The following is a 19,156-nucleotide window of genomic DNA, read 5'->3' as shown; positions in this document are numbered from 1 at the left end:
TAAGCAAGAACTGTAAGAGTTGGTACTTTTTTCACATCAGTGTTCACAGTGTCTCCTAGAAGAAAGCTGTATTTGTTGTTCTGTCCAAACAGACAATTTAGTTCAAAACAAGTACAGTTAAAAAGTAATACGTTACCAACTGATGGAAGTCAGCATTGGCTGGTGTCATATATGGCAGTCTACTCTCTCCAAGTTCTTCAAGAAGCTTTTTCTTCTGTTTTGAGGAATAACATTAAAACATGAAGTTAGACTAAAAAGCAAGATAAAAAACACAGTTAAGTATGAAAACAGTTGTATTAAAAAGATAAACATGCAGTAACTGCTCTTATTACCTTCAATTCTGGAAATGTAAATAAATAAAAACGGATGTGAGATCAGTGAAGCTTTTTCACTTAACAGTAATTCAGGTGAAGTAGTTTCAGAGCACATCAGTATTTTTCCTCTTATATTCTCTAGGTAATCAGTCCTTATAACACAGATGAAAATTCATCTTCAGAACTATTCCTACTTTGACTCTTGATTTTCCTTTCTTTTTTTAGCTTTTTTTTTTTTTCTGTTTAAGTTTGTGGGTCCAGTAGGTACAAAGCTCATATTCCACTGAATGGAATAATAGCATACTTTATTAAAAATAATGAGCCTAAATGTTGGCCACATTTTGAAGTGATTCCTGAAATGGCTGTACGAATGGGGAAAAAAAGCCAAACTAAACACCTACGGCAAACTTTTGCCTCCACAACCTGACATATTCTAAATGCCATATTCAAGAACTGCTGTCCCAGTAGATTAACCAAAACTCTGGTTTGATGCTGTAGGTGAGCTAAGAACCAGCTGACTGAAGAGGTTCTCTCTGCCCCTTTTTCTCTTAACTCCCTTTTCACCTGTTTAGGAAGGAGTGTCTCCACCAATCTTTAGTTAATACTACTGCAAAGAAATTGCTAAGAAAAAGCCTGGTTTTCCAAAAACTGTTCTTCCATGTTTTACTAATAAAATTTAAATGTTTGTATGCACTACAGAGTTAAGTATGCAGCTAAGGACTTTGAAAGTGCAAGAGAAGCTTGAAACGAGCTGTCAGATTTTTGTAGTGGAGCAATCCCAATCCATGACAAGTCCATCCACATTTATCCATCTAGGGTCAGACACTACACTGACATGGTACAAACTGACGTTAACAAAAGTGTTAAATTGTTACAGTGGAAGTACTGCCCTACAAAAATTACATGATTTTCCCCTTATTTCTTCCTCTATTTTTAGCCTTCAAAGACAGTTTCTTTACAAGTTTCCATCATTACCAAAAACTTGCTAATAAAAATACAACTCCAAGATCATAAAACTATGTTTGCCATAGTGTTTGAATATTTCAGACACCAAAAGGATTCCAATTCTCATTTTTATTGAAATATTTTCAACTACAGAAACATCACCAGGAGAAAAAACTGACGTTGCAGCTCGCTCAAAACTTATATTGTATGAGGAAGACCAGACAGAAATGGAATACAGTTTTCAAAAGAACAATAAAGTGGTGACACAAAGGAAAAAAACAAGATAGGTTAAAAACAGGGGTATAACAAACACTTTTCTAGAACTAAATTATACAGGAACAGCTACTTATTTCATCAACTGGATGTCGCTGCAGTATTTTGTACTTATCACCATAAATCTCCCTCATCATAATCAATCTTTTGGGGTTACACCTGTTTAATACGTCCTATATACAGGTGTAAATAGAATTTGTCAGTATTGGAAAAACCTATCTTTAAAAAAGGGAGAAAGTAGTATTTATACATTACGTGCTTCTGACCTATAGCAAACCTATGAAGCGCATTAATAAACAGTCTATTCTGTAGCAGAAATTTCACAATTCCTTCAAATTTAAGCATCAAGGCAAATAACAGACTTAAATCCAGCAAGAAGTGTAGAAATGTTGAGGTTTACAACTATCAGTTCAGCCAAACTAAAATTAGAGCAGGCAGTTCTCATATACTCATCTCCACATTCATAATCTGCCATTCACCAACTCTTCCAGCACTGACAATAGCAGCACTGAAATTTGAAAACTATAAATGTGATTTCTCTAGGTCTCTAGTCTCCGCTGGGGACACATGACATATTGACACGAAGTCATCGGTGAAACCAAGCATAATGCAAATTTAGATTAAGCTGGCAGAAAATGATGTGCTAATACACTGCATGTTCCAAAAAAGATTGCTACAATTTTATTGCATGAAATCACCAAACACATTAAACCACCTTTGTTATACGCAAAGTAAAACAAACTGCAGAAGGAAATCCTACATTTCAACATGGACTCAACTGGGGGAAAAAGAGAGGTGGGAAGAAGAGAGATTCTGACAATTTCTTTGTCAAGTACCAGGCTGTTGGCAAAATGCACACCACATTAAAATGCACCCTTGTGTATAGGCAGTACTAGTTCCCATCTGATTGTCAGATCTGGCTAAGTGCTGCTCCTCAGCTTGATGCACAGACTAATATACGCAGCTGGGTGGTATAACACGCTGCTCATCTCTTATGCAAGAAGCTGTCACACAGATGTCAAAAATATCAAGCTATTCTCAAATACCTCCAAAAAAAACCCTGAAGATCTAGCTATACTGGCTGCCTGATGCCAAGTCTAACTGTTACACCAGCATTGCTTATAGGCACTTCTAACAGGTAAACCCCTAAGCACAAAAATGCCTTCACTTGCAGGTATCTAGTATCTTAAAAATATATTTTTTAAATTGTATCCTTAACATTTGAAAAATTATTAACAGCCTAACAGTTTATTCAGATATCAATATTGTTTCTCATGCTTTAAATGCCAGTAAGATTTTTTATGCGTGGCTTAGCAATGCCAACATGTGAAAAGACAATTTTGTGTGCATCACCCCTGTGATGTCCTCACACACCATGCACTGTTCAAGAAACCTCTGAAGAGTCACACTTGGGCTTTCAGAGAATGAAGTGAGTACCAGAAGCACTGATACCCAATTTTAGAGTATGCAATGAACTTATATTGTTAATATCTTTCAGATATTGTTAATATCTTTTAGATATTAACAATATGTGCCGTTTATTACTAGAAGTGGATATACTAATGAGATGGTTGGTTGTAAAATTCAGCAAGTGGAAGAGTAATAGGTAGAATCTCTCAAGCCCAATCTGGACGTTTTTTTTCCTGCACAAGTAACTTCATGGTAATAGAAGTAATGCACTGTATGTTACAGAGCAGGAAAAGTAATAGAAACACAGCTAATACATATCAAAGTCAGGCCAAAATGCAGTTATATGCACATGGTTCATTATTTTCAAATTAAGCAATATTAAGGAAAAGATAGACTTAATGGCATTTTCTGGTGAAGGAACGTGACTGTAAAAATTTTTGCAGCTGACATATTTCCCTGCAGGGTGTCAATACTGTTCTCAAAAGGTTTCATTTCTCTCTTAATTGTAAGGCAAAGAGTTCAATATCTAGGCTACAAAGGCTTGTGCTTCAAACGTACAATTCCCACTTAGTTTCATCACCAAGCAAGTCAGAAGACAACAGTCACTTTCCAATTTATAGATCATTGTTTTGGCTGGAACAACACATCGAGAAAGAACTGTATTGGAAGTGTATTGCCATATTACCTGAATTAGTACAGAAAACAAGCTTAAGGCCATAGCATCTCAACAATTCCTAACGCCTAACAAAACTGAAAGCATTAAGCAAAGTTTGTTTTTCCAGTACTTCACATAAAATGCACTCAAGAAGTTATTGAGGAAGTTGGGTTTATGCACACAGGCAGACTTAAGTCAAGGCAAGTAGGATGTGCCTCCAAGATAACCCCCAGGGCTATCCGCTGTCCTGCATTTCTCACAAATTCAGGGGAAAACATCAGCTTCTCTACACCAAGTAATCTCCCTGGGCCTGGAGCAGCATCCCATGCAGATGTAAGACGTCAGTCACAAGTCTAAGACACAGACAGACACAATGTCTATGAAATATTTAGAGATGTTAGCTTTTAGTTACACAACAAGCACTCATTCTTATGAACAGTTAAAATTTATTCAAACTACCAGATCCCCTAAAACATGCCTGTTACTCATTGTTCTAGAAAGGCTCATCTTATTATTTCCCCAAAAAAAGATTTTACAGAGAGGAGAGGATTTCAAAATCGACATGTGCACTCCCAACCCATGAGGGAATGCGAACAACCCTGCATTCAGGCTTAGGGTATTTACTTTCCCCTTACAATCAGCATCGTGCAGAGCAAAGCGAGAGAGGAACCACACTATAGAAAAGATGCATGAAAGAAGATAATTCAAACAAAATGAGTGTCTCACTGTTGCATTTATCTACCTCTTTTCTTTTTATTCTTACGATTACTTATTTTGACTCATTTAGACATTCCTTATTTGCAATGCTTTCGTGTACACATCATAGTGGGGAACAGCCATCTTCTGTACTCTGTCTCATGCCAATTTTACACTGTTGAGAAAACTGATGCAGGATGACAATGAGTAAAGTCCAGACACTTAAGTCTTGTTGTCTTCAGTGCAATCCAAAAGGTTATCGGGGACTGCAAGGCAGGCCTTACTCGGAACGCAGTCTCACGACAGAGAACTCTGAACCACAAGCTCAGATGCAAACTTCTCGGTTTCCATAAACCCCTCCTTGTTCCTCACAGGAGGACACGCAGTAAGGTCTGCCTGGGTTAGCAGTCGTTGTTGCTGTTTTTACATTAGATATGTGGATTTACCTCAAGCTGTTCTTGAAGAAAAGTGTTAGTGCTCTGAAGTGAGAGCTCAATGGCTTTATAAGGGAAGAAGATTATAAATATTTTATATGGTCAGAATTGTGATAATACTAAGGCCCCATCTAGGAAAAAAAGCCACTGCTTTACAGGAACTTGCACAACCTTATCCCCTAACATACTTTCACATCTTTAAATTAAAAAAAAAGATCAAATTCAGGATAGTTACTCAAGACAGGAATGTGATTTTTGAAGTTGACATTTCTTTAAACTATGAGGCTTTCCAAGTGTTAGCTATTAAAACTTCATAGCAACCAAGATCATTCAAGTGGCTCACTAAAACCAGTTATGTCAGAAACGAACCTAGAGTAATAAAAAATACATTTTAAGTGCACTATTACAGCTTTTATTTCTCCATTATCACATATATTAGATTTCAGAACTTTTTTCCTTCAAATTATTTCTGCAAATGCCACTCATTAAAAGATCTTAAGGGACCGGCCAATTTTACAGCACCATTTATTCACATGAAAAAGTTATATTTCCAGATTACCCTTCATTATACTCAAGACTTACCAACAGCCTTGTCCATGCTACATTCTTTCTATAATCCAGCCCATCAAAGCCACTGGCAGGCAACGTGACCATATTACACTGCACTTTGCATCCTACAGCTCTTCTGCCTGCCCCATGGTGCTATATGCCAGAAACGTTTCCATATTAATGACAAGAACTCATTAGTATTTCATTATTTATGACTAAAGACACCAGCCCATACCAACCCCCACCTCAGGGCGCCGTTATTTAACGCAGCCGCCACACGCCTCAGCCGCGCGGCCCAGTTACCGAAGCAGCAGGCCGCAGTTTAAGTGAGCTGATCAGGAGAAAAGCCACGTAACGGGCTGTAATGCACACAGAGACCAATTTCTAAGTGAGCAGCTGTCTAAAAGACTGCTCGATATCTTCCCTGTGAAGGTACTGTTTGCCTTTGCTTACTAATTTCAACCTCTCCTGCCCGTCCTTCTCTCATAAATCTGCAGGCCCAGTTTTGGGACACACAGGGACCGGCCATGCGTATGCACAGCAGACCCGACTGATGTAACTGAACCAAAAGGTAATTTATGCACTGAAGCAGCTTGGCAATGCGTGTAAAGCATCTCTGCTAATCGTAACCCCTCTCTCCCCACCTTGATGTGTTACGTGCCCCTTAATTGTTGTTTTAACCTACAGGAACACTGTTCTTTAGGCCCATGGCAGCTAATGGAACAGAACTGGCAATTTTCTTACCCAGTTGAGCATAGATTAGTCACACGTTGTTTATCGTAAGTAATTATAATAGAAATTTGAAGTGATAAATCATTCAAACACAGCCTCTTTTTGCTGACTAGATGTCCTCAAGTCTCCTCAGTGTAACTATCAAACTTACACCAATATTGCAAGCATCTGGCCACCATCAGCCAGTCCTTGTTCCTGCCACCAGGCGTGCGTCCTCCAGCGGGTACCATTTGGTAAGCGGATCAGCTGTATTAGGCGAGGAGCAAGAACATTCAAACTCTGGGTGAAAACAATGATCAGGTTTCAATCAAATCTCCAATCCTGTTTTCTTCATACACATACAGGGAACAAGAGCACACATGCACCTAAGAAAATGTTTAAAAGAGTAGATACTTCTAGATCAGTATGTTGTTTGTGGATCACAAGGAACAAATGAGGATCCTGGGACATCTTCCATGTCATTCTTTGCATGGTTTTTTTGAAAAATTGTTACAGTTTCTGAGAAATTAAGTTTCATAACAAAGCAGCTCTTAATCAATTCACCTCTAGTAAATCAGAAGGCAAGACCTTCCTGGTGACTATCGTCAGGAATTGCTTCTGCACAACATAGCAAAAGTACCCCTATCCACCCAGTCCCAAGAAACCAAATACAAGGGAGGTTGACCAGGTGTGGAACAATGAACAATCCTTCAACACAGAAGAGATTCAATAAACTTTTAGATCAGGTAAAATAAAAACAAATAACCCGGGCTAATATTGACATTGGAATTCATTCGGCACTGCTGTCTGCAGTCTTGTCAGGTTTTAGGGATGCTCAGAACCATTAAGACTCGCCACAGCAGTTTGGGAAGCATTACACACCTGGGATGAAAAACCGCATGAGCTTGCTTGGGGCATACCACGGAGTAGGCACAAGCTCTTGAAGGAACAAGAAATAACCTGACCAACACCCAGAGAACAAACCTAGGACTTCCAGAATTAAATTAAAGGGCTGAGAACTTCAAATGCAGATTCTGAATCTTTGCAATATGTTTACAGCTTCCATGGAAGTAGACAGACATCTTTCAAACATGAGCATTTTATTGAGTCTTGACCCAACTACATGGCCCCTTTAACTCCGAGACAGAATAAAAAGGAGGGAAACTCCTTAAAAGCAGGGAACACTTCTGAGGAAAAAAGAACCCAAAAACATTGAGAACAAAGCATTTTCCTCTCAGAACAAACTCCTCAGAAAAGCTCCGCTTCCCCACTCCCCAACCCCTTTGCACCTCTCTTAAGATGGGACCTTCAGTTTCTATGGAAATAGTTAAAGATCTAAACTTACATGGTACTAGTAGATGTGTGCATGAAGGCATGCACCGTAAGAAGCAGACATCTGGCTTTGTGTTGTGAAAGAACAACTGCATGGAAGTCACTACAAGGAACGCAATCAGCTATGACTTTCACAGACCCTTACAAAGGTTTGGGTTAGCAGGGACCTTAAAGATCATCCAGTCCAACCCCTAACTTTGACAACTTCTCTTTGGAGATGGCCTTCACCAACCAGCTCAAGAAAAAAGTGGCCATAGGAAAAAGGCAATGGCGGTATTCCTGAGGGAAATTTAGGCTTGTTGATCAAGGTAAAACCCTTTGAACTTGCAACTTCTGCTGTGGGTACAGCTATTTTAGCCTCTTATCCCACTGCATGCTTCCCATTCAAATTACTGAAGCTGATTCTTAAGATTCCTTCCATGATTGAGGCAAATACTACTGCTTACACATGAACTATCACAACCACCTGCAAGATGAAAGATGCAATGAACTTTTGTGCAGCTTTCCAGCATTCCCAGGAAACACTGGGCTTCGCAGCAGTCCTGGTATATAACTACATCTATATTTTACATGTTAAAATATCACCCAGAAGAAGCAGATGTCAAAAGTAGAGTGAAAATAAAATGGATGCTTGAAAATATATAGGTATTTCCTTAAGTACTTAAGCTTATCATCAAGTTTGGTTTCCAAAGTCCCCTTGATACCAATTCTGAAGATAGTGTAAATGTAGAAAGAGCAGGTGCTAAGTGCAAATGCTTGTGCCATGCAATCAGCTACAAGGAAGATCAATAAGCAGCTAGAGCATTAAATTTCACCAACTGTAACTGTCATGTCCATTACACACTACTTGAACATCTTTGTAGGCCTTTTTATTTTTTAAGCATAAAAAGTTATTTTTCACAGATCCTATTAGTAGAATAAGCACTATAAAACTATAAAAGCACTTACAAACCTACTAAAATTTTAAGACCTTTATAACCATCTTAGACATCATATATGATTATTTAAGAAGATTCTTCACCCCATAATGAAAAGACAGGAAGACTGTTGAATGCCTTAAAAATAAAAAGAAATGTGTTCCAGGAACACTCTTCTTGTGTGTCAATTGCATTTCACCAAATACCAATACCTTTTATAGGACGAACTTGAGTTTATTTTTGAGATTATACGCCACAATTAAGAAAACCACTGCAGGAGACAAAAGGGGTACAACAACATCCCCTGGAATTCAGCTGTACAAGCAGCGCGCTGCTGCCTCTTCTCTTCAATTTTTGTGACTTGTCCTTGGAAAGGACACGATAAACACACATTTTCCTGCAAGCATTTTTCACACTAGAGGAGCCTGTGAGTAGGAGCTTGGTGCAAGTTCCCTGCCAGTCCTCAAAACAATTTAAAGGCAGCCATCCCTGATTTGCGATCATGGCTACAACAAATCTGGTGTCACACAGATTGCCAACGTATTTCTGAAACAGCACAGCCAAAAATGACAATTTTTGAAGCTACACAGGAGTACAGCGTGAATATAGTTGCATCATTTCTACAGCCACTTCAAGGACAATAACCACCGATTATATGAGGGAGATAAGTTTACCTTGAGCATCAATATTTGTACAAGAGTATTCAGTTGCAAAAGAGCAACTTGTACCATTTTATAGTCATAAAAGTAACCTGTGTGACAACACCAAACACTAATATGATAGAACTGATGATTTTGTGCATAAACTGCACCGCTGGTCAAATGATGACAATAACACTCGCTTAGAAAACCTGCAAACTGCAGCTGTTGCCTTGGTTTTATAAGGCAACTATTAATGAAACCCTGTTGAGTTGGGCATCCAAGTTCAAGAAGAACATCTCTATGTGAGATTTAATGAAAGAATTGGGTTTCTTCTCATAACAAGAATGAGTTAAAGAAAATGTATACTGTACAACTCAGAGGTAGTGAACAAAATTTTAAACTTAGTTAATTTTGTTTAGTTTGAAGGCTTTGTTTTGTTCACAGCCTCCACAATAAGCCACATAGGGAACAGAAAGCTAGCACTTAACATTAGGTTGGCAGCCAACATTAGCAAAATTCAGGGTCTGAAAGAATATTAGGCAAGTTCTGACCAGAATCACGGAGCACAATTTAAAAGAAAGGATAATTAACCATTGGAGCAGATCATCACTCCATGAGATGAATTTGCCTTCATGGGAATTCTTTTTATATCAGGTTTCGATGCTTGTCTAAATGATACGTTTTAGTTCAATGGTTCCCAAACTGTTCAGACCAGACTGTAATGAATCACCCATTTTTCCCCAGCTTCTGCACATACAGCCTAACCAAATAAACAGCAGGCAGCAGAGACACTGACTGAAAGTTTGATTCATCATGTTGCCAGTTACCTGTGGTCAGTGAATCAGGAGACACTGGTCTGCTTCTGTAAGAATGCATTTCATTGAAGTCCTAAAGCTGGGGTTAAAAACTCGCTTCTCCATCACAGCTCACGCAAATTTGAGAAGAGCTGTCGGGGTCTGCATTTCACAGTACGTGGTTCGTTTACAGTAGAATTAAGGTTTATCTACTACAGTTAAATGCAATATTCCACGTTTTTTTTTTTCCACTCACATTTTATTCTTAAACTGTCTTTGGATAATTTAAAGAATAAGCTTAGGGTGCACTAGCAGGTAAATAAATAGACAAGAGAGCACTGATCTACTATGAAAGAAGTACAACTGCTGAGCCATTTGCTTTGTGCCAAACCAAGGTACACTTCATAATGCAAATCAACATTTTGCTTAATACAGTTCTCAACTCGGCTTGACAAATGTCGCCACCTCCCCCTGCCAAATACTGCTGTTTTAAAAAAAGCAATCCTAACTCTTGCAAAGACTAATACATTTTCTAGTCCTCATTTCTATTACTTGCATATACAGACATTTCGTATTATTTTTTCCACTGCTTGCAGTGATCAGGTCCAATTGTGCTATTCAACTCCTGTGGTCACGTACAAAACTGATTCCTTAAGTCTTCTGTGTACATCTGATCTGTTCAGGGAGACTTGACTTGCCCTCCTCCACGTACGCTTGTATTCCTAACTGGCCTACAAGTCAAGATAGCCCTGCTGCTATCACTGCCCATAGGTAACGAATGAGACTGAGCACAGTAGTGACAAGTCTTTTAAAAATCATCTCTTCCCTTTCTCCATGGTGTGTTCTCAAATACGTCTATCTGACAGTGAGAAAGACAGGCTAGAAGAGAAAGGACCAGACCACATTTCCCCTCAGCTCTCCTCTGTCCTGTTTGTAGTTCCCTTCTGATGAAAATCAAAAAAGCCAAACTCAGTTTATACTACTGCATATGCCAACTGCCAAATTTAACAAACAATTCCTACAAAAAGTACTAAAGCATTCAAGAATGGTTTCATTTTATTCTCCAAACAAGTATAGAAAAAAGGCAGAAGACTGATCTGCACCAGATACTAAAGCAGTTATCAGGATGATAGGAAAATAAACATCTTCCATTAACTCAGTTATGATATTCATGGATTCAATTCTAAAGTGACCCAATAAATGAAATGCACCAAAAAGGGGATTCTTAAAAAGCACATAATTGTATATAAGAACATCAAAGAGCTCACAGGTGAACTAGGAGAATTGAAGGAATAGGAATGGTGAGGAGAGAAAAACACTTCATAACAAATCCACAAAAAGCCTAACACAAGAGTAAAACTTCACAGAGAGGTTTGTTCCAAACTCTTACAAAATTATTTTTGAAGGCATGCATGAAAGTCTCTGTCCAAGTGAAAAGATCACGGACACCTTAACATTCTCAACTCTGTTGCTTCCTTACAGCATACAAGACAAAAAGAAATTTCATTTCCCTCAGAATGTCTAACAAGGACTTAAATCAATTATTTTGTAATTTGGTACAGTGGTTTTGTAGGTTGGGGGTATTCTGAACCTGCAAGTCAAAAATCTAGGCCACCTTTTTGACACATGCTTTTAACACAAATGTGTGCTGAGTGACAGCAATGCAGATGCATTAATAACAGAGGCTGAGGGCACGGAACTGAGATGAAAAGAAGGCTGCCAGAGCTACCACTGTTCTTATTTGCTGGCTTACCATGCCATATTCCTTCCCCTTCTACACCAGAATTGCTTCAGCAGTAACTAAAACTAAAAGGTGAAAAAAAGAATGAACAGCACAGGAAAAATATTATATATATTTATTGGAAGGGGGGATTTTAAAATTCAAACCTATCAAACACCAGCAGACGATAGTCGATATTTAACACTACATATGGCAGGAAACCCATCTAAACTAGAAATGAGAAAGGTTTTTTTGTTTTGTTTTGTTTTTTGTTTTGTTTTGTTTTGTTTTAAATACAGCCTGGAAACTTGAGGCCCTATGTGAAATGGTTTGATGGTCTCAGTGCAGAGCTGCGCTTCCATATGATAAATGTCCCAAATCACTGTAATTTGAGTTAGTTCATTATAGAGGGATTTCATTAGATTTTTGCTTCGAAGTTGAACTAAAACCATATACCTTTACCTAGTAATTTTGGCAATCTTTAACTCTATTTGTCCTTGCCACCACATTTGCAAAGAAATATGAGAGGGATCCCTACCGCAGCACTTATTCAAGGACCTTTTCTTTTCCTTTGCACCAGAACAATTTCCAACATAGTGACTCATTTCCAGCTACTGAAGTGTGAGAAAGATATTTAACTTGTGCTTGCTACCCCTATTTTCATAACAGGCAGAATGTTTGAATGTCATCAACAGTACAGAGATCACCTCTAAATTGCGTAAGAGATTTGTTCCTCTAAAACAAGAATCCCAGGAATCTGTACAGAACTTGGAAAAGCATTACATCAGGCTTCTAAACATGCCGTTATTCAGAGACAGCGTACTCTGATTCCTACAGCCACTCATTCAATTTCTTTGTTCTGGAAGCTGACAAGTTAACTATTCTGTGCTTACAAATTTTCATTAGCCTATTAAAAAAGACTCAAATTTGTTTGCACTACACACCACGGGAATTAAAAAGTAGTTAATATATACCTATTCCAAAGTACTGTGCAGAAAACAGCGGTGTTGTACAGGGCTTAGGCTCTGACCCGCTTAACTTCATTCCCAGAATGCACGATCCATCACGTACAAAAACACTGAGGAAAATGTGAGGTGTTAGTAAGTACCACTGTTAGTGAGAAATTCTGCTAATTATTACACCAAATAAGCATAGTCAACAGGCCAGAGCTGTGAGAGGGCATGTTTCAGGGCATTAAATGGCTGCCTTGGATGGAGATGAATATATTACACTCTGCCCTTTAACAATAAAACAATTTCCCTGACACTTACAAACCCAGGCAGTTCCAGCAGCAGAGATGAAGAGCTCAAGACTGTACTTGGCATACGACGATGTTTCAGTGCCACCTAGTGACGTGCACTTTAACTTTATTGTCTCCTAAGATTTATAGAGCACAAAAAGTTCAAGAGCTAACTCAGCTCAAGCACTGGTGCCTACAGGACCAGCGAGCGGCCGTGCTCCTTGCGAAGAGGAGGCGAAGGAAGGTCATGGTGCAACAACCTCCTCCACCTTCTGTGCTATTACAATACTCACTCAGAAGGCTGATAAAGGTTTATATGCACTTCGATTACCAGCTGCTCTTACAGTCAAAAAGAAATGCCTTGCACAAACAGACAACACAGTGTGTACCAAAGCCTGTACTATGCACAAGGTTTCAATAGCCTGGGTATTTTATCAAATTGATTTTATTCCATCAACTTAAGCTTTTTCAGAGAGACTGTTTTTCCCTGTTTGAATGAAATTATTTGGAGTTTTTTCACAGCTTAAATACACATTTAAGCACATTCGTTCCTTGTTTGAATTTTGACACTTCGTATGCTTCTGCCACTGCATCTATTTCACATCTCCATTATCCTGTTGTGCTTCTGCTGAGTAGCACAACAGCAGAACTTAGGCTGATGCAGACTAACTAAATTTGGCAGGGCAACCTGGCCCCGGAAGAGCCAGGAAGAGGCTGAAATATTTTATGCAGACTATAAAATAATGCACATTGAATACCAGCACAATGGTCTACCAGCAACAAAAGCTACAAATCCACAAACTTAGATCAAGAAGAGATTGCAAAAGAGATGCTTAAATAATACAGAACAATCCCTGACTAAAACTCATTCCTGCACTGTGTGCAGCTTTTATTTCACGTGATTTTAGAGAAAAAACAAGTGAAAGCTTGGATTAACAAAGTTTATCAAGGCCACCTGAAATGGCAATTCTTACTTTCCAATGATTCAAAGCCTAAATACATCGTTGCACATACAGCCATACTAGTAAACCATTGCAAAACTCACGTTAATACTTTTTCTAAAAAACAGTTGAAACTTTTTGCTTTCTTCAGTACCACATTCCCTAAAACACGATATGAAGAGACCACAAGGGGAGAAAATCATGGTATTGGACAGTGGCCCTGTTCTGTGCTCCACCTGCATGACTTCCAGGATAACATGGGACCAACTTTTACAAGGAAAACAAATTACACAATGTACAACCACAAACTAAACTATTTGTGCACAATGTTACCTGGCATTCATTGCTTCCTGTTCCTAGTAAAATAATCATTTGGTGTGAATGCCAATGCCCGTCTGTTCTGGTACACCCTGCTCACTTCCTAAGCAAGCTGCACAACTCTGACCAAGTGTCCCCACTTGTAAGCAACCACTAATTTCCTCCAGCATCGTTACCCAATGTAAACACCATTTTCCACACAGGTGTTTCTCCCCAGTTTACTCCCCTCCTCCAAAAAAAGTTTTGTGGTAAATGTATGAACATTTTTCTTCCCAACGGGATCAATGATAGCGCCTTGACTCACTGCGAGTTTTCCTCGCCTACACTGTCGTTGGGTAAGGATCAAACAGCACAGCCTCAGCTACCACATTTACTCCTCTCATCTAACAATCTTGTACCTCCGTAGTGCGTTGACAACACACAGGAATACACTAAGAGGCAGTTCCGATTGAAATTTATCTCTATCACAAAATTTTAAAAGAAAGATGCTTACAGATAGCTTTAAATATTCTCAAATTTCTGAAGCAGCAGGGAAAAGTGTGCATGTGCTCAGGTCCCGACTCTTACAGGGTCAGGACCCTGAAAATTATATTATTCTGCTAAAGATGAACAAAGAATCATCTTTATTTATCTATGTGCATCAAAAATAACAGAAAAGATGTGCAATCCAACATGATTTTTGAGTTAAAATTCCTACCTTGATGATCAGACTAAGACAACATAGCCCTGTGGATTAAACCTTTTCCAATGTTAGACAAATTGCTGTGATGTAAGGAGATGTCAGGCACTGCAGGACTGACAGACCTTCTGAAAGCCACCTGGGGAAGCTTCACTCATTGGACTGCACACTAAGCTCAGAAGCCTCTAGTGCAAATACACTTCAGATGTTCAATCTCTGCCTTAGGACTAAACTGCTACCACAAGAACCATTATTGCCCCTACTTGAAATAGCAAATAATAAAATATATGTATAATCTTGTTCCTTCCATGTAAGAGAATTCTGCTCATGGCTTCTCAAATCATGTCTCCAGAAACAGGGTTCTTACCATAAATGTATTTTCCTTTACACCTCTAGAAAGGCTTCACTGACCAATGCTTAACTTGTCATATGCCTTGGACGTTTCACGTTCATCATCTTCCATATTCCAAGGGATGCTTATTTCTTACAAACATTGATGACTTCAGCATGGCTAGCCATGTGCTAAGGAATGAACTGCATTTCTCCAATGAAACCAGTAAGCCGAGGAACAGCTCTGAGTAAAAAAGTAAAACAGCTCCTAGTACACATTTCCAAGGAATTCTGTTTACGCAAAGCCATTAAAAAAACAAACTGTTATCACTTAAAACTGTATTTGCTACCACAAATAAATTACTATATTAAAAAGTCGCTTGATGTTGCTCCTTTTCACTTCATTTTCAATTTTAATTTGTTTTCATTACAACAGAACAGATCATTAACTGTAAACAGGTTCATCATAATAATACAAGCATCACAGAGTATTTTAAAAAAATCAATTTCCTGTCACCTTTGTTTTATTTGTTTCCCTGTAAGCAATAGTGATTTGGAATTCATTAAATTGTGTAAGAACCTCCAACACAACTCATCTGCTCTTGCTTGAGTACAAAAAATAACTTGTTATCCAATGTTTCTGATACAGTACTTTTCTTTCAAAATCATGTGAAAAAAATCACGCATGACTTGTTGTGCAACACACAGTGCAAGCAATACCAACTGTTGTACAGCTGTAGTTTGCAGGTTCCCAAAAAGGGCACGTAAACAAGTACAATGCACTTCAAGGACTCTGGACATCAATAAAATGGATTTACTCCCAACAAACTGCTCAGCAGAGTAGAGGGAAGGAGGGGGAAGGACATTGCTTCTTGTTCTCAGGAATTCTTTTGAGCACAGCCAGAGTACAGCTGTCTATTGGACACCAACAGCAGATTCACAAGACAGCTGTGTTAGGAACACCAATGTCAAACTAAGGTAAGTGCAAGAAAAGCAGAGGGGTTCTGAGCTCTAGGAACATACATGCCCAAAATATATTTGTTTGGTGTAAAACACTATTCCTCTGCCGTTACCAATTCTTATTCTTCAACCTGTAATCATCTTTATATTACAGCAGGTATGGGGCAATATCCAAAATAATAATTATACTGATAAAGTCTTGACAATTGTCCTATACGACAAGTATTATTCGCAGGCTTCTGAAGTGTCATATAACATAACTAGACTGAAATACAATTGTGACTCCCAAATAATTACTTCGGTAATATGTATCTGTTAATGACCACCAGTATTTTTCTCTAAGACAGTTGTCATAGAAAAAGGCTACTTATACTGCACTGGGTTTTATTCACCTTACTGCAGAGACCATCTCTTTTCTGCTGCCAAGATGCTTTTGCTATATGTAAATATTTAATGCTATTGCCATCAGTCACTCTGTGCTCATATTGTCTGATCAAGCATCTATTACTGTCCGCTAGACATGCTGGAGGATAGCATTTTTTCATGTCTACGGCTCAGTCACATGCAGGCCCTACTTCGCAAGGGTTCTTCGAAGTTCAATAATTCATTAAACACTGCACAAAGGTCTGCATCATTTGCAAAAAAGCCTGATTGTAGAGAGTGCAAAATTATCAAAGCAACCCTAATAAAAACGTGATTTTAAAAGCAAAAACATTGGATGTTGTTCACAAGTATTTTATTCATGCACGTGCACACACTGAATTCAGGGAACAGGCTGTAATGCTTTATACAATAACAAAGAGTGGACTTGTACTGAGGGTACTGGAGCCAATCTAGATTACAGAAACAAATTTTATATCAGCAGAACTCCCAAGCAAAAAATACAACTTGATAGAAGTTAGAGCATACTGGATATATTTTAATTAACGTAATTCTCTAAAACAAAATTAAAAAACAGAGGTGAGTTTTACCCATTTGCAGTTGCATGCATCACAACATTTTTCTGTTTAACTAAATTCATAGCACTGTATGTAACAGATCTAAAAAAGCTAATATACATAACTTTTCTATCAACATTATCTCTCAATACACCTTCCAATAAAACACGTTAGAATTCAGACTTCTAAAACACTGAAGTCCTGCTAAGGAATTAAGGCAAATGGCAAGATTTCCCAAGAGGCTTACCTAGGATTAACAGATCTCTTGAAATCAGTCTCTTACTTTGTACGTAATGGTACAATCGGGATGCAAAATATAGAAACCCAACAATTATATCATAATCCAGTCTTTCAGCCATGTACAAGACATCAAGTGAGGGCAATGCAGGTGTTCAAGGTACCTGAGGTTGATTGGTTTGCTTGGAAGACTTAAGCAGGAACAACTAAGCAAGGAGAGGTTAAAAAACTTTTAAGAAGATATTTTGAATGTGTTGCTGTCATGATCTTTCAAGGAGAATGTTCTGAAATAAAAGGAAAACAATTAGCTATATGAGACATAGGGCAGTGCTTAAAGGGTCCGAACCATTTTTGTTTCAAATCTTTATTTTGTTTAGGCAAAAGGGAATCATTAGCTTTTTTTTTTTTTTTTCCAAACTTAAGAAACAGTAAGCACCACAAACAGACTGTCATAGAGTGCAAGACAGCACAATTATTCCTTCTTTCCCAGTGGACTACCACCCTTTATGAACATATGACAAGATCCAGCTATTCATCAGAGAGGCTAGAAAGAAACGAAAATGTTGAATTCAAAAGATCTGCCTTTCAGTTAACATCCTTAATGTAAATTAGGGTTAAATGTGAATAAAATTAATATTTAATCACTTGAAAAACTTCCATTCCTTTCTTCTCTTTAAACTCTACAACTTAATTATAAAATAATGTAAAACAAGTGTAAATTTAAAAGAGTCATTTTGAAGACTTGCATTAATAGTTCAAGACCTAGTGACACTGAAGAAAAGGAGGGGAGTCCCAACATTATGTTGCTTTAAGGCACCTGTGTGATTCTGTTGCGTGCACGCAGGCAGCAGGAGCAGGAAGGCTGCCCCTGCCTGCTGGCAGCCGAGCACCGCTGCAGAGAGAGGGGCTGGTGGGCCACATGCAAACTCCTAGAAGAAGGGTTCAGCATGTTGCTTCGCATTTACCTGGGAAGGAAAAAGTTGGTGTCATACAGGGGCACGGCCCAATATCTAATGATGCAACATGATGCATGGTGCAAAATCAGGAGAAAAAGCATCAGCACAACTCTCCAAAGTCTTGCAGTGCTTGTGGAGTCTAAACTGCTGCCCCCTCAAACTTCGCTAAGGAAATCCCACGCCAGATGAATCCTGTAGCCCTTGTGGTTTGGCACACAGCAGTTACTGTTACATTGTCTGCACTTGCCATCCATCACTCTGCTGTGATGTGGCAAAGAATTACTTTCTGTTCTAACACAGAACTTTTTGAATCATAAAAAGAACATACAAAAGCTGAGGTTTTTCATAACTTTGTCTCTATGAAAGGTAATTTGGCAGTAAATACCTAAAGGGGTGCATGCTGCCATTCCTCTCTATGCATACTTTGAACTAAACCCAGGTTAGAAGTTGTCTCCTCGCACAATAAGGAAATTCAAAATCACTGCAATGTTTCCCATTCCTTTCCAGAACATAACCGAAGCAGTTTGTCACTTGCAAGACACGCACAAATGAAAGACAAGAGCGAGCTTCCCTGGGATGCTGCAGTCACACAGGGTTTGTAATGCTGAAAACCTAAATCCAAGAACTTCTTCCAAATCAGCTTTTGTTGAAACCTCTCGCTTCTTCTCTTACCCCCCAAAGCTTCCCCCTGCACCTGCTGTACTTGTTTCGACAATTTTCTCAGTTATAACCAACTTCAAAAAATTTGGCTTCTACGAGGATGCTCTGTTAGAAATGGCTGTAAGTAACAAGGAGTCCCAGTATTAACCTAATTCACCAAATAAACCCAGCAGCATTCTCTATCACTAAAGAGTAACACTCCCAGGCTGTTTTACTGAAGCAAATACACTACCAACAAACAGCAGCGCTCCATCCCCAGGTGTACTCAAACGTAACACAACCTCTCCTTCCGCAGGGAGAACTCCACGCAGAGAACCAGGGTCACCCTTCCCCAGCAGGGCTGGGCTCAGACGGGCACAGCGCTTCTGTCCCTGAGTCAGGCACGGGCTGGCATTGCATTTCTGCCCTGCATAAACCAAAGATACTGTATGTCATATACTTTACAAATATAGTTGTGTTTGTTTGTTTTTTAAGCAAGCTGCAAAGTGCAAAAGAAAAGTGATTGA

At 38.7% G+C, this 19,156-nt stretch overlaps 1 protein-coding gene across 1 annotated transcript in view; it reads right to left on the bottom strand.

Annotated features, from left to right (window-relative positions):
• Positions 1-19,156, bottom strand: part of FTO (FTO alpha-ketoglutarate dependent dioxygenase) — a 238,135-nt gene that overhangs the window by 196,320 nt on the left and 22,659 nt on the right. Inside the window, exon 2 of the mRNA XM_032195753.1 lies at positions 137-214. Within this exon, the coding sequence (XP_032051644.1) occupies positions 137-214 (78 nt within the window). The remainder of the gene's footprint in view (positions 1-136; positions 215-19,156) is intronic.

Source organism: Aythya fuligula, chromosome 12, assembly GCF_009819795.1.
Source record: "Aythya fuligula isolate bAytFul2 chromosome 12, bAytFul2.pri, whole genome shotgun sequence".
Classification (NCBI taxonomy): Eukaryota; Metazoa; Chordata; class Aves; order Anseriformes; family Anatidae; genus Aythya; species Aythya fuligula.
The sequence above is the reverse complement of the archived record's forward strand: the minus strand, read 5'-3'. Positions and strand labels throughout refer to the sequence as shown.